General features: G+C 41.0%; 2 protein-coding genes across 3 annotated transcripts in view; one reads left to right on the forward strand and one right to left on the reverse strand.

The window, feature by feature from the left end:
• Positions 1-207: 207 nt before the first annotated feature.
• LOC119745638 (peroxisome biogenesis factor 10-like) lies at positions 208-7,533 on the reverse strand. Its single transcript, XM_038222142.1, has 7 exons — positions 7,191-7,533; positions 6,314-6,394; positions 4,760-4,836; positions 3,953-4,204; positions 2,900-3,069; positions 1,950-2,085; positions 208-974 (listed from the first exon to the last, which is right to left on the reverse strand). Exons 1-7 carry the CDS (start codon positions 7,300-7,302, stop codon positions 900-902), a joined length of 903 nt encoding a protein of 300 aa, XP_038078070.1. The 5' UTR covers positions 7,303-7,533; the 3' UTR covers positions 208-899.
• Positions 7,534-7,629: 96 nt separating this feature from the next.
• The window catches only part of LOC119745637 (dynamin-like 120 kDa protein, mitochondrial), a 31,622-nt gene continuing 11,466 nt past the window's right edge, over positions 7,630-27,785 (forward strand). Inside the window, exons 1-21 of one of the 2 annotated variants that reach the window (XM_038222139.1) lie at positions 7,631-7,893; positions 9,325-9,643; positions 10,242-10,452; positions 12,395-12,469; positions 13,757-13,845; positions 14,827-14,880; positions 15,354-15,458; positions 16,006-16,092; positions 17,200-17,276; positions 18,384-18,501; positions 19,032-19,106; positions 19,480-19,551; positions 20,264-20,363; positions 20,854-20,984; positions 22,144-22,216; positions 22,423-22,495; positions 23,598-23,713; positions 23,955-24,019; positions 24,583-24,659; positions 25,969-26,061; positions 27,655-27,727. In XM_038222139.1, coding sequence (XP_038078067.1) covers positions 7,865-7,893; positions 9,325-9,643; positions 10,242-10,452; positions 12,395-12,469; positions 13,757-13,845; positions 14,827-14,880; positions 15,354-15,458; positions 16,006-16,092; positions 17,200-17,276; positions 18,384-18,501; positions 19,032-19,106; positions 19,480-19,551; positions 20,264-20,363; positions 20,854-20,984; positions 22,144-22,216; positions 22,423-22,495; positions 23,598-23,713; positions 23,955-24,019; positions 24,583-24,659; positions 25,969-26,061; positions 27,655-27,727 — 2,112 coding nt within the window. In that variant the 5' untranslated portion in view covers positions 7,631-7,864. Of the gene's footprint in view, positions 7,894-9,324; positions 9,644-10,241; positions 10,453-12,394; positions 12,470-13,756; positions 13,846-14,826; positions 14,881-15,353; positions 15,459-16,005; positions 16,093-17,199; positions 17,277-18,383; positions 18,502-19,031; positions 19,107-19,479; positions 19,552-20,263; positions 20,364-20,853; positions 20,985-22,143; positions 22,217-22,422; positions 22,496-23,597; positions 23,714-23,954; positions 24,020-24,582; positions 24,660-25,968; positions 26,062-27,654; positions 27,728-27,785 lie in introns of both variants that reach the window. The other variant, XM_038222141.1, reaches the window with a different exon arrangement.

Below are 27,785 nucleotides of genomic sequence, written 5' to 3' on the forward strand. Positions count from 1 at the left end.
GAGCAAAAAGCCCGCGTGTTCGGAACATTTTAAACACTGGGCAATGTGTGCTTGATTGCATAAAATACGCAGCTGCAGTTTGCCTACAGAGATGAGACAAACAGAAGAGACAAGGTACAAAAATCCATTAAACTTAAAAGTGTATTCCAATGTGTTGGCAATTACAATTTATTTTTTACTTTGTACAATTTTATATGAATTTTTGTATACAAAAGATGTGTGACATACAAAATATGCACAAAAAGATATTTCAAATTTATATTAATATTGCCATGGACCAAACTTAATCATTCCAATATTTAAATTTCTAAGTTCATATTGAACCAACGATTCATCTTTTTTTTGTAAAACAGAATTCACTATTAACATAACATTTTATTTCAACAGAACTATCAGCGTACATTTTCAGAAATGTCTATTACGTAGTATAAAACCGTCAAGTTTAAAATCATAATAGACGTTACTTATTAAACATACTTCAACAGAGTGAAAATCTCAAATTTTGATATGAATCTGAATGTTAAACACCATTCAAGGCATTTGTTGCTGCAACATACAGTTTTTTTGGGGGAAAAAATGATATTCATATCCAGAAAGAGTTTTGGGCAATATCAGTTTTATTTAAGTGCCACTTAATGATTGATTTCTTGAACGTTTAAATACCCACTTCAGTTTCGCACTTCAGTTGTGTAATTAGCATGCTGATTGTATAGCATGGGTAAAGCTAAGGTACAATTCTTTCCGCACAAGTTTTCATTTAGGTAAAAATATATTTTCAGTCAAGATTTCACAGACAGCTTTTAATAACAATTAAACATATATTTTTTTCACACAAAACTGAATACCGTGATTGTCCATTTCCAATATTGTGTCGAGTTTATTTTGCTCGTTTATAACCGTTACCTTGGATCAAAGTTCTGCAGATAGATGAGTCTTGAAAGTTGGAACTTCTCTCGACACAGCGGGCACTCGGCCTGTCAAAAAATAATTTAAGTTCTTATTTCAGTTGAACAAGGAAAACTAACTCAACCAGGATTTCAGGCATGCAACTTTTCCTCGGATCAGCTGATTTCCTCTTTTTGTACTTCCCATGTGTGCCATTGAAAATAGAAAAACACTGTACAAAGTCTGGGGAAAATTTGAATTTCCTCTTTTTTTGTGATTTCCCAGTTGCATGCCTGGGATTTGAACCTATGACCTCTGGAGCACCATACTGGTGTTCCACCAACTGAGCTGTCCAGCCCTATGGTCTCCGTGGGCCAGCAAAAGGGGGCACTTTTTTACCACTTTTGAGAGCCCCACGGACGGGACACAGGGCATGTGCGTACTGTACTGGTTGGTATGCACGACTACCTCAATGTGCCAAAGCTATTAGCCACAGCGGCTTTGAGTGAGTGTCGGACGTCGTTGGCGCGCGAATGCATTCAAATTTATCTTTCGATGGTCTCCCAGACTAATCCCCGCCCCAATAACTTTGGATACATTTGTGCACGGAGCCCACTGAAAGTCTCTCAAGTTTGCTGGTCCCAGAGAGCCAGCCTAGTGTTCCCTCTGCACCTATCTCACTGACTGAATGACTGACTGTCACTGTCACTTGCGAGCAGGGCAGTGCTATCGTATAGGTTTACCCTGTAACACCAACCATTCGGCTAAATTGGGCCCATTGTGTAAACAAGATGCAGGAAACAGTTCAAGTGAAAAAGCCGTTCTGAATAGATTGCATAGACCTTTATCATGCTGCCACCATTTTAGTCATGTTCCCTGTATCCAATTAGAGTACTGAATGATGATGCTTTTTGTGAAAAAAAGGAACCAGACTGTTTTTCATTCCAGCCTCGCTTTGGTTACATTGATTTGAATGGGAACAAATCATGATGGCCGCAACATGATGATGGTCTGTAGGAGAATGTGTGCTCTGGGACGAATTTGTTAGTCATTAGGTCACCCACCTTTGTGGAGCACCACTCCGTGATGCAGTGCCAGCAGAAGAGGTGACCGCAGGGCGTGGCCGTGGAGTTGCGTCTGCGCTCGAGACAAAGGGCACAGCGAAGGCGTGGCTCTACAATGCCACCTTCTTCACTAGCTCTGTCCAAAACAAACACACATCAACTGAATGAGAAAAGTTTATCCTTTCTCAAATGTGAAATGGGTACTATTTACTGCGATGTGTGACCAGCGGCCGATTTAAGGCAGCAGCCAAGCACAGTAATCGGTATTTTTCACAAAATTTGAGTTTAGAGCCATGGGTTGAAGTGTTGCTTTTACTTATTTGTGAGGCGTTGTTGCAAAATATGACAAAACTGGGCATAGGTCGAAATGAGGATTTGATGATATTAGGAAAGAGAATGAAATTCTTCTGACATTATTGTTTGTTGCACTTCAATCGGACATTCCGTTGACAAGTTATGGCTGTTTAAAGTTTGCATTTATCAACAGGTCAAAAAAGTTAAACACTGAGGAAAAAGTATTTTCGTTCCCGAGAAAAGACGGTAAAAACCCACTTGTTTACATCGGACACGACGGAGTAGGAATACGTTTTTCGTGTCGTTCTCATTGTACGATAAACACGTTGCGTGTCTCGGGAACAGCGGTGACCAATCACCAATGCAAAAAAAAGTGGTTTCTTCAACGTCCACAAAAGGCGAATTCTTTTACGAATGAAATCACAACTAGCATCCAAACAGCTTGAATTGATGGGGTCGCAAAAGTGGACCCCGAAATTCGTTCTCGCACGCATAATACAAAAACGCCCAGTTTTGAAAGGATAGTTGTGTGGATGTTTATATCCTACTTTTAAATGTTATTTCCGATTAACATCATTTCGTTCAAAGCGCGTTTTGTAGCCCAATTGGGCTGTTTCAGGACCTACTGTCCCATTTAATCTACTTCCGTTTTATACCTCTCATCTTCTGTGACTGACGTATCAGATTCTTCGGCATCCACGGTTCCCCGTCTCATCTTGTAGAGAGAGTACAACAGACTTACGGTGAGCTGCGTGACGGACAACCAGCCCAGTAGATGGAAGCTTGGTCGCATGCTGCTGGCGCTCAGGTTTCTACGAACCATTAACTGCATTCAAACAGTGGGGAAAAGTAGCAATACTTTGTATTTCAAAAAAGTGATAATAAAACAAGTGTATGTGTCCATCAGTATTGGTTCTCAAGACTCACACTGATGTTTCAATTTGTGGAAATGAGATCAAGTGACAGTATCGAGTGATGAAAGATAAATATGAGGAGAAACAAGAAAAAGTCGAAAGATCCTTCGTTTTTAATTTAATACTAGATATAAATATAAGATTTTAGGCTTTGTATGGAGGAGTATCAGTATTGTTTTGGTTTGCGGTAACACCATGTGGTAATAACTACTGCTTAGAAGATATTTAGTTCTGAAAAGAACTTGTCCTGCTTAGTATCAACTTTCACTACGTAGTTTTAGCTCACAGCCAACTGACACACCTGAGCGAGCAGGACACACTATGGGCATCCCACTCCAACACAATGCCAACTGACAACCAATCAGAATCCACCAACACAAGCACTCCCAATCCTAACACAGCCTACTTAAGGAGCAGCATCTCCAACTCTCTTCAGTCTCCTGACGATGACTAGAGCAGGCCAGTTGAAACGTTGAGACCAAAGATCTTTTAGAACTTAAAGCAGGACTGTTCTTATCAGAACTAAACAATACTTAGCAGAAGTTGATAATAAGCAGGACAAGTTCTTTTCAGAACTAAATATCTACCGAGCAGTAATTATCACCACATGGGAATACCGCAAACCGAAACGATAGATATAAATAAGTATATAAAATTGTCACAGTTGTATAATAGATCAAGGTGCCTGTATGAGAACACCTGAAATTCAGAACTAAACAACACAAAAGCCTAAGACATAGAATAAGAAATTCCAAGAATCAAGTAGATGTTCAATCCTTGCACTGTTATACTTACATAATGAATACCAGTCATTCGTTTGGCGACATGGTAGAACACCCCTCTCAGGTAGAACAGAGCAATGTGGGTCCTCTGTAAGATCATAACTGCTTGTCTCAGTATGGGAACACACTGGGCGATGCGCTGCCTGACCTCGGGGCTCAACCCAGCTCTCGCCCGCTCCGATTCTAAAAGTTTGGGAATGTAGGCAAGCAGCCTGTCCAGTAGATAGGGTGAGCAGGCATAGAGGAGTACGAGCGCCAGACGTCTCTGGATAATATGACGGGGTGAAAAACGATTAATGAGTATATAAAAAGGATTCTGTTTTTTGTTGTTGCAAAGATAATGTGAATGGAGAGGGTGAATCTAGAAACAAAAACTGCTTAAACAAAATCAGCCTGCATGATCAATTTTTAAAGGTAGAGTAGATCATTTGCAGCTATCCCAAAAGTACTTGACGAAACTATTTTGAAAAAGCTTACTTGGTTTAAAGATATATATTGGCACTAAACTCCCTGTGAAATTATTCCTTCTGGCATGCTGTCATTTTGAAGAAAACAATAAGAGAAGGCCATTTCCAAATTGTCATTCGTTGTGATATCTGCTGCTATATCAGATTCGAACCAGCCAGCCAACCCTGGCAAGATCGGTGGTTCGAGCGGTAAGAAATCTCCACTAGTAAGAGCTCATGGGTTTGATCCCAAGACAAGACTGAATATACATTGTTTATGAAATTATGTCAGTGAAGGGATAAACCCAATTTTAAATCTAGCAGTGGAGAAATAGTGTCCATTGTCGAACTCTACAACAGTGAAGCTGTTTTACCTTTGCAGATGGGACAGCCCGGCGCGTGGGATCCACTTGAAGGATATTGACATATTCCTCACCTAACGTCTGATAGCCTGTACAAGACACGGGAGAAAAAGCCTCACATTATTGACTTTAAAAAGCCTTTCAATTTCAGTGCCAACGAAATAAAGACACTTGAAGCTCAGTTTGTAGAACTCCAGTATGGCATTCTGAAGGTTGCATATGTTTGAATCTAACTCCAGTGAACTTTCTTTGTTCAACCTGTACTTAGTTCAGTTGTTCGTCAACAGCAAGTCATTATTCAATCGAGCACTTGCTTCTAGGGGCAGTGAATAGCTCTATGGTTGCAGCAAAGTGTCCTGCTAGAGAACACAAACCTCATGATCACTAGTTGTAGCACCTATGGGGTGTACTGGAGTTTGCCAGTTTGAATCCCACTCTGGCTACTTTCCTGCTAGTTGTAGCACCTATGGGGTAAACTGGAGTTAGCCAGTTTGAATCCCACTCTGGCTACTTTCCTGCTAGTTGTAGCACCTACGGGGTGTACTGGAGTTTGACAGTTTGAATCCCACTCTGGCTACTTTCCTGCTAGTTGTAGCACCTATGGGGTATACTGGAGTTGGCCAGTTTGAATCCCACTCTGGCTACTTTCCTGCTAGTTGTAGCACCTATGGGGTATACTGCAGTTTGCCAGTTTGAATCCCACTTTGGCTACTTTCCTGCTAGTTGTAGCACCTATGGGGTGTACTGGAGTTAGCCAGTTTGAATTCCACTCTGACTACTTTCCTGCTAGTTGTAGCACCTATGGGGTATACTGGAGTTTGCCAGTTTGAATCCCACTCTGGCTACTTTCCTGCTAGTTGTAGCACCTATGGGGTGTACTGGAGTTTGCCAGTTTGAATCCAAATCTGACTACTTTCCTGCTAGTTGTAGCACCTATGGGGTATACTGGAGTTTGCCAGTTTGAATCCCACTCTGGCTACTTTCCTGCTAGTTGTAGCACCTATGGGGTGTACTGGAGTTTGCCAGTTTGAATCCCACTCTGGTTTCTGCTAGTTGTAGCACCTATGGGGTATACTGGAGTTTGCCAGTTTGAATCCCACTCTGGCTACTTTCCTGCTAGTTGTAGCACCTATGGGGTGTACTGGAGTTTGCCAGTTTGAATCCAAATCTGACTACTTTCCTGCTAGTTGTAGCACCTATAGGGTATACTGGAGTTTGCCAGTTTGAATCCCACTCTGGCTACTTTCCTGCTAGTTGTAGCACCTATGGGGTACACTGGAGTTTAACAGTTTGAATTCCACTCTAGCTACTTTCCTTCGTCCAAGCCACAATAATTTAGAATGTTTATCAACAGCAAGCTTTTCATTTCACTTGAATGAGCAACTACTCCCTGAAAGAGTGTATCTGTCAGAGTAAAGTGGCTTGCCCAAAGACACAACTGCAAACAGTTCCTCGGCTGCTGGTTTGAATTTGGAAGACTCTTCTGCTGCATTTCAGCATGACAGGTCAATCGGAAATTCCATATCGTTTATTCTTGTAAATAAGGAACATATGATAAATTTGTACCTGCAATGGTGGTGAGGCCAAAGTACAGAACATCTCCCAAGACGTCCAGTTCCTTCCTCCATCGGGCCCACACTCTTGCTCCTTGGATAAAATGATAAAAACCAACAATAGTCCATTTTGCAAATGCATGACATATGGTTTTATGCCAGTCTTAACCTGTTTTAATATCAGGTACTGCCCCGTTGAATGCCTAATGTAAAAAATACAACTTTTACGGATGTAAAAATATAAACCTACAAAACTAAACGTGTGCCTGACGCAACTTTTTCCCCACGCGCTGAAACATGGTGCCGCCCATGGCAGAAGCACGTGACTGCACGCAGTGCCGAACTTACGCACAGGGTGCCGAATTTCCGGACAACACACGGACGTCTTTCAAAGTCACGTGACATTCCCAATACAGGATCGGGATCGATTTAGTTTTAGTATCACAACATGCGCTATGCCCACGTGCTGTGTCGACGGGGGTACCGGGTAGGCCTAAATCAATACTGCATATGTCGAAAAATAATAATCAACTCTTATGGTGCCGAAATTCAGGACGTCTACCCTATATATCTGATATATTGTGCATTTTACCAAGAAACTGGTGTATTAATATTATTTGTTTTTCCTATTTGTCTCCCGAGTCTGATGGCATTTTTAAAAATTAAAAGTCTGCAAATCAACAAATAGGCCTAGAAACCATATATTTTCTCATTTTCAAAACTGATTTTAAAAGTTTTTTTCTCTGGCCTTTTTTTTCGAAGTCCAGGCCCATATTTATTTGCAATGACACACCAGCATTCGTGTTTGCAAAATGCCTATGTACAAAAAAAATGTATGGAACTTGCTTGTGAAACAAATTGAGATCGCAAGGGGGCGCTCTCGTCTATACCTGCAAACGACTGGCAGATGTCTGCTAAAGAACTCCGCAGAAAATTCGCATAGAACTGGTCTTTTTGGTTACTGCGAATGATCTCCGGCTGGCTGGCTGGTTGAAACATCATAATAATACAGGGGAACAGGGAAACAAAGACTTTCTTAGTCTAGTTAAATCATATTGCAAGTTATCGGGAAACTCGATCAAAATGTCGATCCAAGGGCGCAGCCATCTTTTTAATACTTTGCCTCGTGCACAAAGTAGAAAATTATATAGAACAAAATGTAAATTGCAACATCGAGTCGAGTTAAAATAGCACAGAATAAAATGACTCAGCTATGAAGTATTTTATTTATTTTTTGTAAAACAACATTGTTTTCAGTTTTAGCAGTTGAAGTTTCGGCAAATAAAAAAAATACTATTGTGAAATTAGTCTGTTCCTCAATTCCTTTCGACCAGCGCTTTTACCTTGAATACACGATAATATTTCGAGGATGAGCTGGGGACACGATCATCCGGTCAAGCCTTCTTTTTCACAAATTTCAGTGGACAAGTTTCGTCATATCGGGCTGGGATTTTCGTCATTCTTTTCAAGTCCTTGAAATGTTTGAGTCATTTCGCTCAACGCAGAAATCTGAAATAAGGACAATTTAGGCTACTTACGCCGTCTGACAGAGTATTCGAGCAAGATGATCAGAGTTTTGTCGGGAACGTTTGGGTAGGTTTTCAACCTCAGCTTCACTGTCGTGACTCACCGGGGAAACCCCATTTATCACAGCATTACAGCGGGGTTTCCCAAGCGAGCATGATCAACAGATTAGGCTGTTTGTTATTAATGTTTAAAAAAAAAGATGGAAAGATACCTAGCTCTACTGACAATGACTGAGTGGAGCGTTGAATTACGGGTACCCCTCCATTCAAACGCTCCACCGATTTGCCATACTTTGGTGACGGCGTCACAGTAGCATAGTGTACATACCCACGCCAGGACAAAAAGACCCCCAAAAAACCAGTAAAGAGAATACAAATGAGAGAGACAGTTACCCTGGATTGATCTACACATTCATGACATTCTGTGAACCGATCCCTGAATTTTTTTTTGTGCTCTTCTACCGGCACTGCCAGGCACATGTGCATAATATATTTCGGACTTCAACAAGGAAAGAATGTTGCATCCCGATGCCACTTTTTTTCATAATATGTCATCTAAATGGAGGTCAGGCATTGCAAAAATTATGGAAAAAAAACATGAATCTGAGACTGAGAAACATTTCCAATGTTTGTTAGAAAATATTTTGCGATTCTTCTTGACTCTCCATAGACTTTTTACACAACCAACGAAGTGGCATCTGGATACTACATTCTTTCCTTAACAATTTTTAAACTCTGAGGAACCTTTGTCTGGTTCTGCACTTATTGTACTCTGTCTTTGTGACTTTGTATTTAGGGGATTAGTCTGAATGCAATTTCGGACTTCATTCCCTTTAAAAAAAAATCCTCCAGAGCCAAGAATCCAAAAGCAAAGATAAGATATTCTGTAATGAAATGTAGGATTTGATTTAAAACAATAAAGAAAGAAAGAATACTAAAAAACAGAAAAATGAGGGACCTGTTCACCGTACTATTAAACACAAGAAACAAAAAATAAAAAGATTAATCCTAACTCTCTAGCATAATCCTAACTCTCTAGCAATTTACTAGGAACCATTCCCATCCTGGCAAATTCCAACACCATATGGGAAACTGCACACACATATTTCTGACTTTTGATTCTGGAGGTGTGTCAACCCAATGTAAAAGACTGTCAGCTTAATAGGGGTACTGTACCAATCCTGACAGATACCAACAAAACATGCCGTTAAGGTTTGATGGGTTGAGTTCTGTTAGGGCGAAGTTAGAGCTGAAAACTTTTGAAATGTTTTACATGATCATAGTTTCATTTTGAAATGTTCAGCATTTGCTCGTAATTTTGTATGCCCTGATTAGTTTATTGTTTAATTTTGCACAGCTTTGCAACAAGTATGTTTGCTGTTTCACTTGAACAATTTGAAAATGTGATCAAATTATCCAACTCACTGGCACATGTTGTGGAAGTGTAGTCTACAAAAAAAATCATGGCAGAGTCGTTTTTTAATAATCTTCTATATAGCCAACATTGCGGGCGCCAACTAAGGCAGGCTGTCCACAAGAGGGCGCTAAACTCCCAAATCACTTCCGCACCCTCGAGCAGCACCCCAACAGCCGCACTCCAGCTACTGCCCCGCACCAGGCACCTCATCGGCACCCAAGCAGCCAGCTACTCCGGTTTCTCCAGGATGTACCAGTGCGTCCGGCCGCGCGTCCCCATCAACGATGCCAACACGAGGGCGGCATCTACCATGAGTTCGGTGCGGTCGTTGCTCAAGGTCTTCAGGATCAGGTACCTGGTGATCGGCGGGGCGGTCGCCGGTGGAGTCAGCCTTAAAATGGTAAGCTTCCACTTCCCCTATGATGGACACAACTACAGCACTGCTCCTCTTGTTCTTTATTGTTATTATCATTATTAACATGCATTAGAAACATGCATTTTGAGCCATGCTGTTACTTGGGTCAGTATGGGTCGACCCATTGGTTTGTTAAAAGTAAGCCATAGGAAGTGGAAGGAATTTTCTGGTAATGAAACCAAGGATTCCTCAAAAGTGCCCTAGGCACTGTAACTCGCAAAGCCTGAAGGGAACCCTTGGAGAGAAAAGAATGAGAAGAAATTACAGTTTTAGAGGTGGGAGGAAAACCCCAGATTATTTTTGGGAAAACCCACAGAATCAGGCAGGGACTGAAAACCCAATCCACATATTGGCCCAGGTGGGACTCGAACCCGGGTCACAGCGGTGGAAGGCGAGGAAAGTACCGCTACGCCAACTTGACTCTCCTCAGCCATTTCCTGTTTTAGAAGTAATTACTTCACATGGTTTATTAAAAAAAAAAATCTTCCAAATCTTCCACACTTTTCATAGACATATAAACACAAGCATCGATATTGCTGATCCAAAAGGTATCTAAATATTTCTTGTAATTTTTGGATTACAGACGTATAATTCCTGGATCGAGAAACTACCGGACTTGTCCTGGATGGACAAGTACACTCCGGACAGCGGGACCTTCAGACACGCCGTGGCCGAAATGAAGAAACTGGCCGGCCACATTCATCTGCCGGAGAAGGGCTGGCTGAAAGGCACGCTGAAAGGCACGCTGCCTACCAGAGAATCCATGCACAAATGGATGCCGGAGGCCAGAGAAGGTATGTGGCCTCAAAAATATGTGTCAGCTAGGGAGTTTACTAGAGGTTTTTAATCAGGTTTGTCATTAAACCAACTATATCTCACCCTTAAGCTGACAGAAATTTGCCAGAACTTTCCACACAGGCAATATTAGGGCTGGAGTACTTCACAACAATTGACTTGCATATTTCTAACTTTTTGAAAAGGTGGATCATTTAATAGTAGGGTAGCCAAAGAAAGGAAACAAGGTATGGAAAAAGAGATTTGTTACCAGACTTTTCCTTTAAGACCCTTTATTGTGCAGTACTCAAGAAGTGATGGACTGTTTTTTACACATTGCAAGTCTATTTTCTCTATGGGCTCTGTGCACAAGTACCCCCTCAACGGTAAGAGGGGGAGAGTTGGGGGAAGACCACTTGGAGAGACATTCAAACGCATTTGTGACGACGCCTGACGCTCTCGCGAAGGTTGTGCACACTGCGCTGAACACTCACGAACAAGTACGTGACGGGGCTTTGGAAAGTGGCAAAAAGCGCCCTCTCTTGTTCATGCCCGGAGCCCATCGCGTGTTTCCGGAGCCCATCGCGTGCTTTTACTGAATTTTGGATCTCTCAATTTACATAGTTGAAAGTCACAAAGTTTTGACCAACAACTTGGACAAACACACTGTTTATTATTGTACATTTAATTTATTTGTATGAGTCCCACCTTTGTTATGCACTTTGCATGGCAAACCACATGTCTTGTACGCTGCTGCATGCAAAATCCCAGCTGTATTTTATGAAAACTCCCCCCCCAAAAAAAAACAAAATAAAAGGGATTTTTTTCTCTGCCTTCAAATGGTATTGAATTTCATTTTGACGATGTTGTGTCTCCAACTTTCATTTAAAGAAGCTTTCATTGTTGTTAGTTATAATGCTGCTTGCTTTGTTAGTTTGTGTTGATTTTATGTCACCTTTTTGGTTTTACTAGAAAAAAAAAATCCCACATAGAGCAAGAAAGTGACAAATTCATACTCACAAAAAGTATCAAAATACGTGCTGGGATTAGTTTTTGGATTAAAATTGTATGGACTCGGACTCAGAATAGTTTGTGGATAAGGTATGCCTTTTCGAACTGCATGTGAAAACTAAAAATTTGCATTTTTCCATATTCATACTTTTATATTTTTCAATATTCCACACTTCTGTTGCCCAATTTTTCACTGATTTTTTTCTGGAATGTCCCTTTTCACAAAAAAACCCACAAACTTTGCATTAAAAAAACTAGTTAATTTCAACACAAGCTTTGTACCAGGCGAATTGCAGACTTTCCAATATATTGCTTTCTCCTTGGTTCCTGTTGGGCGGCAGGCCCACAAATTTTCCCAAACGACATCTGACAATATCAAAAGAGGGCGCGCTCTCACTGCGTTATGCATATTCATGATGTCCTGGGCTTTAAAGATTAAGTTATATAACAAGGAATAATGGTATTTAAATCACCAACGATTGGCAGCTGATTCGTGGACTGGTTGGAAGTAGTCCTGACTTCTAATCCGGTGATCCGAGTTCGAATCTCAGTGAACACTTTTCACTTATTCTCATTTTACCTTTTAAATAACTAAAGTGAGGAAAGAACATTTCTCACAAGACGTAAAGCCTATCTTGGGTTGTGTTGTAGAGAACAAAGCATTTGATATGCATGTAATGGACCAATCAGAAGATGGGAAACAGATGTCGTTTGAGAAAAAACAATTCGCAGGAGGCCCTTCCTTTTCCACGGCTCAATCAGCCTGCCAATTAGCACTAGTCCCCTGCAGGATTCGAACCTCTGTTCCCCCATCCCAAGTCCTGCCTGCTACCAACTACACCTCGCTCTCAAACTCACACTGATTGAAAACCATGCTAGCTCCCTTCCCTAACTTTTGCTTTCATTTTTTTTCTTCATTTTCCCACATCTTATTTGTTTATCCTACATTAGATGCACTGTTGTTTGAGCACCAGGGGTCCCAGGGTGAAGGCAGAGAAAATATCTCAAAGACTTTACAATGGGCAGGTGTGTACATGTACCTCAAACAATTTTAATTGATTTTGAATTTTCTTGGACATGAACCCGAGACTGCTGTTCCAGTGCTGTGCCATCTAGGACATCCACGCCAAATCAGTTGACTAGTCTTTAACCCTTTTTCACACTAGAGCCTCTCAACCCACATTGAACACAACCCTGGGTGAACCTAGTGCCGCCCCGGGTTGAGTTTTTGATTTTTCAGTCCCGCGTTCAACCTGCATCGTTTCACTCTTGTTTCATGCAAACCAAGCTTCATACGCTCGGTTGCTACTGTTTTGAACCCTGGCGAGAGTTTCAACCCAGGTCGAAAATCTCAACCCTGGTCTGGAGTAGGGTTGAGTTCAACCCGGAGCGAAATCAATCTCAGGGTGGATAAAGGGTTGGCGCAGGGTTGACAATTTTGAATTGTGAAAAGCTGCATGTTTTCAACCATGTGTCAACCCAGAGATTTGTCTAGTGTGAAATTGAAAAGGCCTTTTCTTGTCTGTTTTAAAGATAATTCACTGTTGGTTTGACCGAGAACATTGAGTCTTTCGGTAAAACACTGGAACTGCAGTCTAAAGGTCTAGGGTTCAGATCCCACTTCAGCCAAATTTTTGATACCTACCCATTCACTAATATAAATCCCTATTGTGAAAATACAAGTGTTCTGTTACGATTTGTTAACACTCTTTTTGCCGTGTTATTTGTAGTCACAATTGATTTGGTTTCTTTCACTGCATGAGTTACCATAACTTATCAAGAGCTAAAATTGATATTCAGCAATTTGTGTAAACATGCATGTATATCTCTACAGAGTTAGTTCTTTAGCGCTTAAGCTTTGTCATTGGCATTTGAAAAAAGTCCCTGCATGCTCCACTGCCAGACAGAAAGTCATGCGCAAAACCGTAAAAGCAAATTGTCATAAAATTAATAAAACCATAAGTTGAGCTTTCTCTTCATGCAAGAAAAACACAACTTCATAGCAATTTCCGATTTTGTTTTGATAAAAATGTATCACTTGCAAGGTCCCAACTTGTTTGATTATATGTTCTTTGTCACTTTCTGTCTGTTGCTGTTATGTTGCATGGCCTTGCACCTTTTGAGTTCCAGTTGTCATTTGTCGGTGTGCAAATAAAGACGTATCCTCCACAGATTAAAATAATTGTATGTAGAACAGTGTGAGTGAATCTTTTAGACGAACATGAATCAGTTGAAGTTCATATTGTCCTTGAGATTCACGGAGAACATAGATGTTTTTGCAACTTCAGTTTCAATGTTATTTCTCCATCTCAGGAAAAGAAGGAAAGAGTTTCTTCACCTCATTTCAAGCCGACTCATCGGAAACAGAGGAGAAATCCAGTCTACCCAGTACACCGCTTGGGGTGAGTCAATGAAATGATAGCACTACCTGCTGAAAGTAGAGAGCTAAATTTATCCCTAACCCTCCTCAATCCTCCAAAATCCTCCAAAATCCTCCAAAATCCTACAGGCGGTTCTAGAGGATTTTGGAGGATTGAGGCTGAATGGCAAGAAAGTGTCGGTTGATTTTGGAGAATGCATTGGCTCGAGTTTGTAGGCTGTACCCAGCATTGTTTATGTTCAGCCATGCATAATTGAGCCCTGCATTATGCTCGATATCATCCGCACTGCTTCTGAATGTCATCGACACTGCCTCAACCCATTAACAGTGATTGAGGATATTGAAGGATTGAGGCAACTGTCACCCCTCCACTGATCAAATTCAAAGAAGTAACGGATGATTTTGGAGGATTAAGGCTGAATCCAATTTTTACAAGGTGGCAATTGGAGGATTTTGCAGGATTGAGGATGGTTCCTAGCCAAAAGGGCCTGGGGGTTAGGGTTAAATTGTTCTTCCACAATACATGTACAGATAAATTGTAGTCTTTTAACAAAAAAAAATGCTTTTTGCATGTTTAGAATTCTTCCTCAACTTAGCTATTAACACTTTTATTCCTTCAACTAGGTTATAATGGGTAAGGTTTGCCATTGAGTTACATTTTGGTCAAATCTTGATTTTGATATTTCTTGATATTTCTTGAACTCTGGATGTTCGAGTCCCTGCAAGTCCATCCCAAGTCCATCACAAGTCCTTCTGTCTCAAGTCAAGTCACTAGCTATTCAAATGAACTGCGACATAAGCATTCCTTTGTCATTGTTCATCTTGTTACTTGTGACTGGCTTCAAGAAAGGACTTGAGAAAGATTTGAATACAACACATTTTGGGTAATACTAGAAACTAAATATATTCAGTGACATACCACAGTTATATCCCACTTTGTTGATACAGTGTCAATTTTTCTCCTCATATTTATCATTTTTTCTCGTACATTTTACAATTTCAGCCAAGTGATAAAGATAAGTTGGAGAAGGCAAAAGAAGAATTTCTAGAAGCTCAGGTGAGCATTTCAATAATTGTACCAGGACAGAGATCAAGTAATATTTGCTTTTTTTTAAACCAATTTAGAGGGTTTTTTTATCATCTGTTTAATGGTGGGTTTTTGGTCGTAGAAACACAAGGTCGATCGTATCTCGGAAGCTGCGGGCAAACGAATGTGTCTTTATGCATGAGTCACGTGATTGTGCCATGTAATTTCTGGAAGGAGTAGCGTTTTGAGTAAAATATCAGGTGTTGACCCCACTGACCCCATGATGGCCTTTGACCCCAGTTTGGTCATGTGACATGTTGGGGCTGGGCTTTTGATACTTTTGACAAAGTTTGGTTGAAATCGGTCAAAATATGAAGGAGTAATAGACAATGTCAACGTTTGTTACTAATGGAGAGACATGATGATTTGTTAAGCTTCTATCCCACAGCTAATAAAAATATATACACCTTCTCTAAATCAATCCTTTCTGTTCTTGTTTTTAGTTGAGATACCAGCGTGAGATTGAGCGTCTTGAGAGGGACAATAAACGGCTGAAGAAATCTCTCCTCCTGAGGGGCGATAAACATGCCATGACACCCAAGGAGAAGGTATAAACAGCATTGACGTTCAGTAGATATGGATGTCCGTACGTGCTATGGCAACTATTTCGCAATGATGAAGGAGTGCACAATGACCCCCTCAATTTATTATTCTGTAAATGAGGCATTGTGTGGGAACTGTGGAGGGGTATATAAGCTACGCTAAATAGTGTGCCTAAGTGGTTCATAATTTGATGGTTTTTTTTAAACCCTCAAATTTCGAAAAAAGAAATTGTAGTCTTGATGAAATTCTATTGCACAAAGATATTCCAAAATTTTGTTTCCCATGTCATCGTTTCAGAATAATTTGAAGAGTGTTTCCTATTTCCGTTTGTGTAAACCTTTTAAGTTTTGTGGGAACAGTATTCTTGTAAAAAAGCCCTTCGTTCATATAATTAGTGTGGATGTTTTGTTTTATCTCACACTAAGAGCTAAAACATTTTGAATGTTTTGAGATCTACATGTCTGCCTATGACGTTGCAAACGTGCACATTGAGTCAATATCGATTCATCACTTGATCTCATTTAGTTCAATTTCAATTTTTTTTTATTTCAGAAATCGTTGATTGACATGTACTCTGAGGTTCTGGATGAGTTGGCCGGTGCTGACGATTCTTACCAGATGCAGGACCATCTACCAAGGGTAATCTTACCCAAGTTTAGAAAGTAGCATTTTCTTCTTAAAAAACAGCTCCTTAAACTTCCAAGCCTGCTGTACGAGACTTCTTGCACTCGCCAGTGGCGTAACAAAGTGGAGAGCCTGTGCCCGCCCCCCCCCCTTCCCTTTGTGTCCCCCTCTCAGAATTTAGGGAAGGCAAAAGAGCTATTCCTGTTAAGTCAGGGTTCGACCTTATAGGTAACCCACTAGCCAAATGTGAGTCAAAACGGCGGCGGGCTTGTCAAAACCATTCTCTATTAAGTAGACCACCTAGTGAGTCAAAAGTATTGAGATAAGGTATGAAACTTTTCCGCTTAGCTTCTTTTTTTTTTAAAAAGAGGTCGGTGAAAAAAAAAAAATCTGATACTGACGCCCATTTATCATGCCAAATATTGCACCGAAATCGCTAGTGTAACAAAATTAATGTAGAAAGAAAAAAAAAAAAATTGCTAAGAAACACCAAAAATTTTGTTGCGGACTAGTGAAAAGACCCGTGGGCTAGTTAAGAGTCTGGTTCACTAGTCCGGCTGGCTGGTGAAGGAATAAGTTAAGGGCGAACCATGTGTTAAGTACCCCTCTCCAGAAAATGAGGCCCCCTATGTGCCCCCTGCACACTGGACCCAAGTTTCTCCACTGCCACGAGCACTTGCAATGCATTATATTTGTTCCTTGATGAAAGCCATAAAACCAGACAGTGCTCCAGCAGTTTGGGGCAGTGCAAAGACTTATGAGTTTCACCCTGCCTCTCTGGCTGGCAATCTCAACAAGGTCAGCCCAGCAGTCAAAATAAATCAAGTGACTGTTTTTAACAGTTGAGTGTTCCCTGTTCATTAAGTATGATTAACTGGCTGTGATTATTGTGATACCTGATGCAGCTATGCTTTGACTGTAAAAGATTGATAAGCCAGCTGTGCCTACCAGTCACCTGCTTGTGTCTGTTGATGGCATTTGACTGTCACAGTGCCTACGAGAAATATGGTCTGACTGTTGGTGACTTGCCTGTGTAAAAAGCACAGCAGGGGAACAGGATTGAACTTTTGACTGTCCCCATCAAATAAAAGGAGGGTTAATGATGATTATTGTTTGTAACAGGTTGTTGTCGTTGGTGATCAGAGTGCCGGAAAGACAAGCGTCCTCGAGATGATTGCCCAAGCTAGGATATTCCCAAGGTAGAATTGTTTGTTTCTTTCATCAAAAGTTTTAAATTTTCCAACAAAATCTTGCATCCAGGATTTGACAGGTAAACGGCCTATTATAAAAATTTAACTGGGAAAATTTCAAGCAAAAATCCAATGGTATTTAAACATGACTTTTTCAATTTGTGCAACACTTTAGAGTAAGTAAAGCAATGGCACATTTGTAACAATAAATCCTTCACATGCACAATTTTCTTTTTAAGTTAGTCAGGCCGAAAAAAAATTGTGCGTTTACGGTAACCTGACCTACCTGGATTTTTTTGCAGCCAAATTGCTGACCTCAAACTTTTTATTGCCTCATCCAGCCAAAAACTTAAAATAAAGTATATTTTGAAAATGAAAAAGGCTTCCTTAGGCCAAAAAAAAAAAGTCTCCGGTTTCTGGTATGCGCGCGCGTCGCCGTAGCCATGCGCGTCGGCAAAATGAAAAAGTTTTTTTTTTCAATACAAGATGATGTCTCAAAACCGCCAAACTCACTGGTTCGACTGGAATTCTGCTGCTGCACAATTTTAACGTGTTTTTAGATGGGGTTATGATCGAGAATAAGCTTTATGTGGCCTCCTTGGACTCCCATATATTTGCACTAAGTTTAGTCGGGCACCATTTGCAGTCATCAGCCGACATTTGAAGCGAAAAAAAAAAAAAAAACAGGTAAAAAAAAAAAAAAAGCCGCGTCGCCGCACCACTTTTTGGGCAAGCTCCATACCAGAAACCGGAGACTTTTTTTTTTTGGCCTTATGCAGGTTTTCTTGTATGTTGGTTAATTGTGAATTAAACAGGTTAATGTAAACAGAATACTGTTAAAAGATATCCTCATGTATTCACAGTAAGTGTAAGAGACTGACAGACAAACATATAAAAATTACAAAATAAAATAATTTTCCTACCTGCCTTCCTACCTACCTGGAAATGTTTTAGGATGTTACCGTAAACAAATAATTTTTTCTCGGTCTCATGAAAGAGCTTTATTTCTATGCTACCTGTACCTACCGAACACAGCTACCCACGACTTAGTTATATGAGACACCAGATCTGCTGAAATCTTTGAATTATTGGAAGTTTTTTGGTGGATATTTTCAGAGGTTCTGGTGAGATGATGACTAGGTCGCCGGTCAAGGTCACACTGAGTGAGGGACCACAGCACGTGGCGCAGTTCAAAGACAGTAACAGAGAGTTTGATTTGACCAAGGAATCAGAGGTATATTATCCAGTATGATGCTGCTAAAAAAAAACCTGCCAATATGAACTGTGTCTTCAATTTTGGGTTTTGCCCTTCACCGATGTACATTATAAACACTGTATATTGAGTGTTGTCTCAAGTGATTGTGAGAAAAAAACAGTTGGGTTGGACTCGAACCCATGACCTCCTGCTTAATAGTTCAGACGTCTTACCACTCGACCACCGAGCTTGCCGGGGTCAGCTGGCTGGTTCGAATCAGATATAGCAGCGGGTACCGCAACCAAACTATATATAAGGTGGAATACTATTTTTTGTAGTAGTTTTGCAGTAGTAGCAACTTCTTCTCTGCAAAATAGAGGCTTGCTTTACTGCCACCAGGGAAAGTAACCAGAATACATTAAAATAAGGAAGATTATTTTTGTTCTTTTTCCTCAAAACCAACATCTAACCTAAGAAGTGTATTTAATTCTACAAATCATTTGACTGTTATAAATCTCTCGACTTGGAGTTCATTTTATTCTAACTTTGTGTTGTTTTCTTTTTTGCAGCTGAAGGCGTTGAGACAGGAAATAGAACTGAGAATGAAAAACAGTGTGCAACAAGGACAGACCATCAGCACCGATGTAAGAATTGTTTTTTAATTGTTGACTTTTTCTGAACTCGGGCGACAAATTTCATTGTGCAAAAAGTTATGCACCGAAATTTGGCCAACTTTAATTATAAATTCATGGCCTTGTCATAATGCTTGCGCCACATATAATATTTCTGTTGTTTTTTAAACTTCATACAGTATATGTAAACATCATTTGCACTTGCCTTCATTATTCTTGGGGTAACATTTTTTTTTCCTTGGCAATATTTTGGGTCTTGCGCTAACGCGATACTGGCTATATATTTGAATTGCACATGGAATGACATATAAGATCCCATAGACACAGCGTTCTCTGGTGTCGGGAAATATGAAAACTTTCCATCTGTGAACTTTTTTATGTCCAGGTGATTTCTCTGAGTGTCCGCGGGCCTGGCATCCAACGAATGGTCCTGGTGGATCTGCCCGGTATTATCAGTGTAAGTCAAATGATCTGTGAAGCCCTGTCCCTTGATGTTCTGACCCGTCACGGCCTTCATTGCACAATCAAATGTCCGACAAAAATACGATATGCATCTGTTGGAATATGCAGTGTTGCATTGGGGAGACGCACATGTTGTTGCAGGTATTACAGCAAAATAAAGAACTATCCATTACAGAGATGGATGTAACCTTGCATGGTTCTACATAAACCTAAGAATTGTGTGTAACAGGGTCCCCACCAAAATCTTGAAATGAATTTCCGTGACATTTCCACGACTTTTCCGGGATAAAAGTAAAGCTTTCCATGACCAATTCCTATGCTGTTTTTGCCATCTTTGGAGCCTATTGCTCTGGAGGCAAGAGACATGTACCACTCCCTTTCAGCCTTCTAGTTTGACACAAGACCACTGAGCGCCACAAAAGCATCACAATGGTGCGTGCACTGGACATGCAACAACTATAGAGTGGTATGCATAAAGAGGAAGTGTAGTAAACTGGAAAGTCAACTGGAAGACTGCCAAAGAGTGTGCAGGATTCCATGACTTTTTTTCTTGGAATATCGACTTTCCATGACTCCTTGTAAAATCACAAATCTCCATGACTTTTCCATGACTTTTCTTGATAGCTTTAAATTCCAGGATTTTCCAGGATTTTTTTCCAGGATTGTGTGAACCCTGGTGTAATCGTCCATATTTCTTTCACTGACAGACTGTAACCACAGGAATGGCAGCGGATACGAAGGACAGCATCCAGAAACTGAGCAAGATGTACATGAACAACCCTAACGCAATCATACTGTGTATACAAGGTAAACAAGTAAATTGATCCCTTCCTTCACTAAAGAGTAAAACTTTTATTTTAAAGTTGAACAAAGGAATTGGCTGGAGTAGCTTTGAACCTGTGACCTCCGGATTGCCGTTCCGGTGCTCTACCAACTGAGCTATCCAGCCCTTGGTTGGCGGTTACCCATTTTGTCAATGTCTTTGATCGAGGGCCACAAGTCAGAAACCAAAACAGGATAAAGCGTGAGTGATGACTATCAGAAACCTCTATGAATCCAAGTAATTACTGAATGAAAGAGTGGTTTCTCAAAGTTGTTTCTGTTTCGGGGTTTTATTAGCACTTGAATCATATTTGTTACTCACACACGCACACAAAATACTTGTTTTAAAAAAGTTAAATGTGCTCTCTACAGAAGGGTTCTTTCATATTAAGCTCTGTAGACGATGCCCCTAACTTCTCCACCCTTTGTGCTTGAGCCACTGGTTAACAATGTAATCCCCTCCCCACGATGACAGATGGTGCAATAGACGCTGAGAGGAGTATAGTGACGGACATCGTCAGCGACGTGGACCCCCAGGGTAAGAGGACGATCTTTGTCCTGACCAAGGTGGATCTTGCCGAGAGAAACGCGGCCAACCCAAGCAGGGTGAGTGGCCAATCAATGTTTCTTTTTTTTCTAGCGGGCTGTTGGTTATTCAAGTATCACAATCAAGTCCATCACAAGTTCGGTCAAAAGTAAATCACAGTACCTTCATTAGTCCAGACAGAAGTTAGGGCCCGTCTGAATTCATAATCTGGAACGAGTTCCGGACAAGTTGCGGACATTGTATCGGGTATAACTTGCAGGATTCTGAACAACTTCCCTGCGATCTTCCAGCAATGAAGTTATCAGTTATCAGTTGTTAATTGACCCTAACCGAACTCAATCCATCAAAGTTCAACAGCAGGTTTGTGTTTAAATCTGTTGGGATAGGTACAGTACCCCAAAACTGATGGTCTTTTACACTGGGGTTGGCATACCTCCAGAAACTAAGTCCAACAGTGTGTGTACAATTTCCCATGTTGGTGATGGAATTTGCAAGAATGGGTATGGTTCCTAGTAAATTAGGCTGGGGAGTTAGGGTTAAGGAATAACAGTGTGAGGACCTGGTCTTCACTGCGTGGTAATGACCGGGTCAGGGGGATGGCCGCTGTTAACGGACCGAGCCGGTCTTTATGTCACATGTTAATACACCTCCATGTGATCGAGTCCAAACCAATCAGAAGCTATCAACCCTCCAAGGTATTTATTAATGAAATTTAGCGACATGTCCAGGACAAATGGATATTTTATACTTGGTTTTTCCTCCCATCTCCAAAAACTAAACATTTCATTGTTTACTTGATTATCTTCCGTTAGAAAGGTTCTGTGAGCCACAGTACCATGGGCAAGAAGTCACTAATTGCATGTAACTGTCAAAAGTGTTTGATTAAAATGTTGGGTTTTTGTAAGATTGTCCAAAATTTCATAGTCTAATTCTTTAAAAGAAAAATGAGATAGCATTTTCGATTTTAGTCCTGTCTGGTCATATGCTTCAAACCTACCGTTCAACATTGATCAACATAAGTCTTAATTATTATAAGATGGAATTTTTGCGTCGGGGTGATATAAATCAAATTATAGGTTTTGCCCTTCACTGACGTTTAAACACTGTATACTCAGTGTGTTACCTCCTGAGAGAAAGTTGGAAAAATCAATAGGGTGGGACTCGAACCCACGACCTCCTGCTTTCTTAATTGTTATATCTCATGCTATTAATCCACAGATCAAGCAAATACTCGAAGGGAAGCTGTTCCCAATGAAGGCTCTTGGATATTTCGCTGTTGTCACTGGAAAAGGTAGGTCATCATAAAAGTATGAAACTGTGCTCAGGATCAAAGGTACAGCTTATCTTTTTTCTTAAAGCTTCTGTTTTGGACACCAACTTGACGGAAAATACTTTAAACAAATTAGCATACAGGCACCAAAGTTCTTCTTAAAATGAGTCATATCTGAGTAAGGAAAGTCAGTTTCGATCTTTGTTTTTCTCCTTTCAAATTTCCAGGCAATACCAGTGACAGCATAGACACCATCCGCAAATATGAGGAGCAGTTTTTCAGGGGATCGGCACTCTTCAAGTAAGTTACCGATGTACTGTCCAGGGCAATTCCGTAAATTGGGACGTACATGTCCGACACTTTAGTGAGCTGCTGTGAAAAGTGAATGTGATCCATCACTGATGCTTGTCATATAATGAGTAGAAAACAATTACAGACCAAACTAAGGTAGCGCCACCTTTAACCCTTACTCTCTGAGGGTAGTTTACTGCATGTCAGTTGGTTATGCCAATGCCCTCCAGCTGCAGTTTATTGGAGGATACTTTGATGTAGCAGTGAAGGCTCCAATTGGCAGGAGTTGGAGGCCCTGGAGGGTGCCTGATACTGACCAGATGGGGGCACTTGATTGTTATCAGAGGACTCTCATTGTTCTCTGTGGCATGTATTGGAGTGCCTGTCCAGTTACCCTTGAAATGACATGGCAGATATTGGAGGGCCATGCAAAAAACATAGGAGATTTTCTTGAGGCACATATTGGCATGCGTTGGAGGGTCAAGTAGGGTAAGGGTTAATGACCTTGTACATCATGTGGTCAGACGTACGAAGAAATTTGGATTTTATAGATTTTTCCTCCATGCTATTTTTCAGTTTCACTCCCTGAAATAGGTTTTATTCTTAAATTGCTATTTTTTTCCAGTGATACAAAAGTCATTTACTTTTGAATGACACATTGAAGCTAAAAATCGGACCATGTTTATTCATGGTAATTACTTTACAGATTTTGAATTATTTACTGCCAGACAATAATTCAGTTCTCGCATTGTAGACTGGTTCCATGACCTTATAAGCATAAACATTCTTAGGGACCAGAACCAGTCTACTCACAGAGTTGATCTCTTTGTGTGCAAAAGCAACTTAAAATAACAACCTTGTTTTCAGAGGGTTGTAAAAGACGTCTACAAAAGAGTTGACGATTTTTATGTCAATTTTGTTTTGCATAATAACTCTATCTCGATTCAAAAACACTCCCGTGCACATTATTGTATTCAGACGTCTGAATCCTTACATTTAGAAAAAAATACTTTTTCTGTTCCTGCCAAAACCATACCATATCTGGCTTCAGACAAGTACAGGTTTAGCAATTCCAGTTGGTGATTTGAAATTTTGTTTCTGTCCGCGTCAGGTCTGGTACCCTGAAGCCCAGTCAGATGACTACGCAGAACCTGAGCTTTGCAGTGTCTGACTGCTTCTGGAAGATGGTTCAGGAGTCGGTTACGCAGCAGGCCGACATCTACAAAGGTAGGGACAATTTACTGGTCAATTTGAAACTCCGCATGTCTACAGAATCAAGATTTGTCCACAGTACGGAATCAACTAAAAAACTGTGAATGCATGAAATGTCGGATTTTGAAATTGCAGGCTTTTCTAAGAGGAAAACATTTGCGCTCGTATTCCAACATAACAACTTCTGTTGATGTTTATCTCCAATATGGCCAATTAAATTTTTCTTGTTTTTTGCATCTCTGTTTTTGGTCAACAGCTACTAGATTTAATCTAGAAACAGAATGGAAGAACAACTTTGCAAGGCTACGAGAACTGGACAGGGTAAGAAGCACTGTTTAAACTGTCAGTTACTGAAGCTATCCAAACCGTCCTGCCTATCCGGTTCGTTAGTAAAAACGTCATACACGCATGCGCACCACTGATTACTAGCACCCATTGGATAAACACTCAAGTTGCGTTAGCTTCCGGTTCCAATGGTTCCAATGCTACTGAATGGGCAGTGGGCGTGGTTTAAACTGAACTGACGTCACACTAACTAACCGGATTACTCCCTGTAGTGCCTGAACCCCCCCCCCGACCCAAGCACACATTGGTTTTATGGATTCATCGGTGAATCAGCACAATGTAATACAATGTAATACAGATGCTAAAAAATCAGTTAAAGTTACAGTGTGTGGTGTGCAGAAGAAATTAAGCATGTGAAAAACTAGGCAGTGACGTCATTTTGGGGAGACATACATGTATACCCATGTTTTCATGTTTTCAACGTAAGAACGACATCCACAGCAGTTTTGGGGAACGATGGTTCCCCACATGAGTGCTTTGAATGCAGAGACTCCCAAAGTTCTTTACTAATTTTCCCCCCGTTTTTCTCTCTTTTGAAGGACGAACTATTTGAGAAAGCCAAGGGTGAGATACTGGATGAGGTGCTGTGCCTGAGTGAGATCCAGCCTAAAGTCTGGTGAGTCACAATTCTAACGTGGACTCTAATGCCATCAGCCCAAACTGAAGCCCAGGTTTCAAGAAGGGGAGTATATAGACTCCTTACCCATCTTGGCCCATATTACAATCCCACTCGCAGCAGGTTCATGGCGTGCAGTTACTTAACCACTTCGCGCCGGGATTATTTTTGCCGAAAATTTTGATTTTCTCGAAAGGCAACATTTTCCGGCCAACTTCTGATATACAGCCAAATGCCACAAATAATGCATCGCAAGAGTCATTTCAACAGTATTTGTACAATATTTCTTGGCGAAACTTCATATTTTTCAACACTCCGGGGTGTGCAACGGAACGTAAATTGTACACCAATAGGCCGTGCACTGCAGCCAATTCAAGATCAACACACTGTCTGCCTCCGCAGCCCTCACGGACTTTGTATGTGTGTACAAAAGGCACGAGGGATTAGCGTGTTTAGACGTCACCCGGAGGCGAGTCCAGGCAAATCTTGACGTTTTGGAAAACACCCGTCAGCCTTTGCCTGTGTACAAAAACAGCAAGTGCGTGTTATTACGTCTTCCGACGCAAACTGGCTAACCACCCTTATAAACTGTATGTACATATTTGCAAACCGTTCATTGGAACTTTAACCGTACATCAAACCCTCGGTGGTTTTGTAGGATTTGTTGGGCAGGGGGAGGCTCAACAGTTTTCTTTGACTAGAAAATAAATAACCTTTTAGGTAAAGGAATGTAATGTAAAATGCACTGTGGGTAACTTTTATTTGTGTCTCTTACAGCAGATGTTCTGCATTGTGAATTGCTTCGATGTAGTTTGTCCGTTTACGAGATTCAAGTGATTGCGATTTAACCCTAACTCCCTCAGCATTTTTGCTAGGATGCAACCTCAATCCTGCAAAATCCTCCAACTACCTCCATGTAAAAATAACATAGCACCTTAATCCTGCAAAATATCCATTATTTCTTGACTGTGGTCCTTGGAGGGGTGACCACTGCCTCAATCCTGCAAAATCCTCCAGCAATAACTGTCAATATGTTGAGGCAGAGTCCGTGACATCCTGGAGCAGTGCGGAGGATGTCAAGTATAATCTAGGCCTAAATTTAAGCACGGCTGACCATAAACAACACAAGGTCCGAGCCAAGACCTTGACACAGTGCATCCTCCAAAATCAGCAATGCACTTTTGCCATGTAGCCTCAACCCTGCAAATTCCTCCAATTTGCAAAGAGGATTTGGGAGGATTTGGGATGGTTAGGGTTAAAAAAAAATATGCTTTCGTTAATATCTTTCTCTTATTTGGTTGGTTTGTAGGGAAGAGGCATTGTCTAAAGTTCTATGGGAGCGGATGTCTGGCTACGTGTTTGAGAATATCTACCTTCCTGCCGCCCAGTCACCGGATGCTGGGTAAGATAAAGACCTCTCTCAGTTAAAGCTGGAGTCCATCATTTGCAGCTATCCAAAAAGTAACTGACGTAATTCTTGTTGAAAAACATACTTGGTTGAAAGATAGTAAGGGGACTAAACTCCCTGTGAAATTATTCTTTCTGGAAAGGTGTCATTTTGCAGAAATCAACAAAAGAAGGCCTTTTCAACGGTGCTTCTTAAGACGCACCGTAGGAAATTTAAATTAGTAGTTTTGTTTTGCTTTGCGGCAAAGTGCGAACAAGCATTGGCACGACCCACACGCACACGCGGTTGCTATAATTCGTTGGATCAGTGCGCAACATCGCGTAGCTGCAATCGGCTCAGTGAGAACGTGTCTCGGACGCTGAATTCAGGCCCAATTCAAAACATGATTCAACAACTTTTGATTTGAAATCAAGATCGTAGAACGCTGTTTTTCTCGGAATATACAGCTGAAGCTGAGCTGAAACTTCATCAGGTTAGTTGTTCAGTACCCTTCTTTAGATTTTGAGCATGTTTGTTGCTTCAAACAAACAAAATGCACAAATTACAAATGATGGACTATACCTTTAATGAAGACAGGCAATGCCGTCAGAAGGCTCTGAAATTATATTCATAAATACCTGAGACAGTTTACCCATTGGTATTGGCTGAGAGCCTAAATTTATTTGTGTCGCCTAAAAGAAGTTTTGGGAGACGATAATCAGTGTGCGGCAAACGTGGTCGAATGTGGCGGTGGAAAATCATCTGATTGTTATCAACACGCGCACCGCCATTTTGAAGACGTCACATGATCACGTCTGTGCCGAGGAATCGTGGTCCTGCCGTAGGTGCTGTGAGCACGTTGCGATTATTTTGTGTTGCAATGCCGCTTGTTCCACGAGAATCACACAATTTCTCAGTTTTGTGACCTGAGCATTACTTTTCTGCTTGATGGCGACGGTTCTGTCGCGGCGCAAGCAAATCGCAGGTCGGACTGAGGCGGGCCTTAGATTTCATCATCTGATTTCATCAGTTCATTGGATAAGCCTACTTGTTACTTTAATACTGGCCTAACACACAGATTAGCTCTGATGCAACATGCATGTCATCAATGTGAACACGCCTTAATGTTTGAATTAACATTAATACAAAATGGTCAGACGCGGATCCAGATGAGGGGGGGGGGGGGGGGGGGGTTGTGGGTCGAAACCCCCCAGCTCTGTCTCAATTTTTGTTTCATAGAAATGTATTTAGAATAATGTGAACCCCCCCCCCCCCCCTTCCCCGCTCTGACACCCAATAAAATTATGACAATTATACCGGTAATAATGTCCGCCTGTGCACAACATTCGGACTGAGCCAGCTGGGGTACGGGGGTATGTGTACTCTATTCTGTAATATAGTTCATGATCGTCGGATATGAACAGCGCTCCAATTGAAAGGTCCCCCCCCCCCCCCCCAATTGATTTTACGGAGGTCAAGTGTCCGAGAAAAAACCTGTCTACAATTCAGCATTGATTTGGTGATGAATCCCCCCGGCACAAATTCCTGATGAGTATCTCATCAAGAATCTTTAAATTACAAGTGGTGTATGTGATTATTGTCTTACAGGACCTTCAATACTACGGTCGACATCAAACTCAAACAGTGGGCCGATCAGCAACTCCCCAAGAAAAGCGTTGATGTGAGTAGAGACGTTCATTATAACACAAGTGGAAGGATACAGTACTGAAAACAATTCG

The sequence above is a fragment of the Patiria miniata genome, unplaced genomic scaffold (assembly GCF_015706575.1).
Source record: "Patiria miniata isolate m_02_andy unplaced genomic scaffold, ASM1570657v1 HiC_scaffold_7, whole genome shotgun sequence".
Taxonomy (NCBI): Eukaryota; Metazoa; Echinodermata; class Asteroidea; order Valvatida; family Asterinidae; genus Patiria; species Patiria miniata.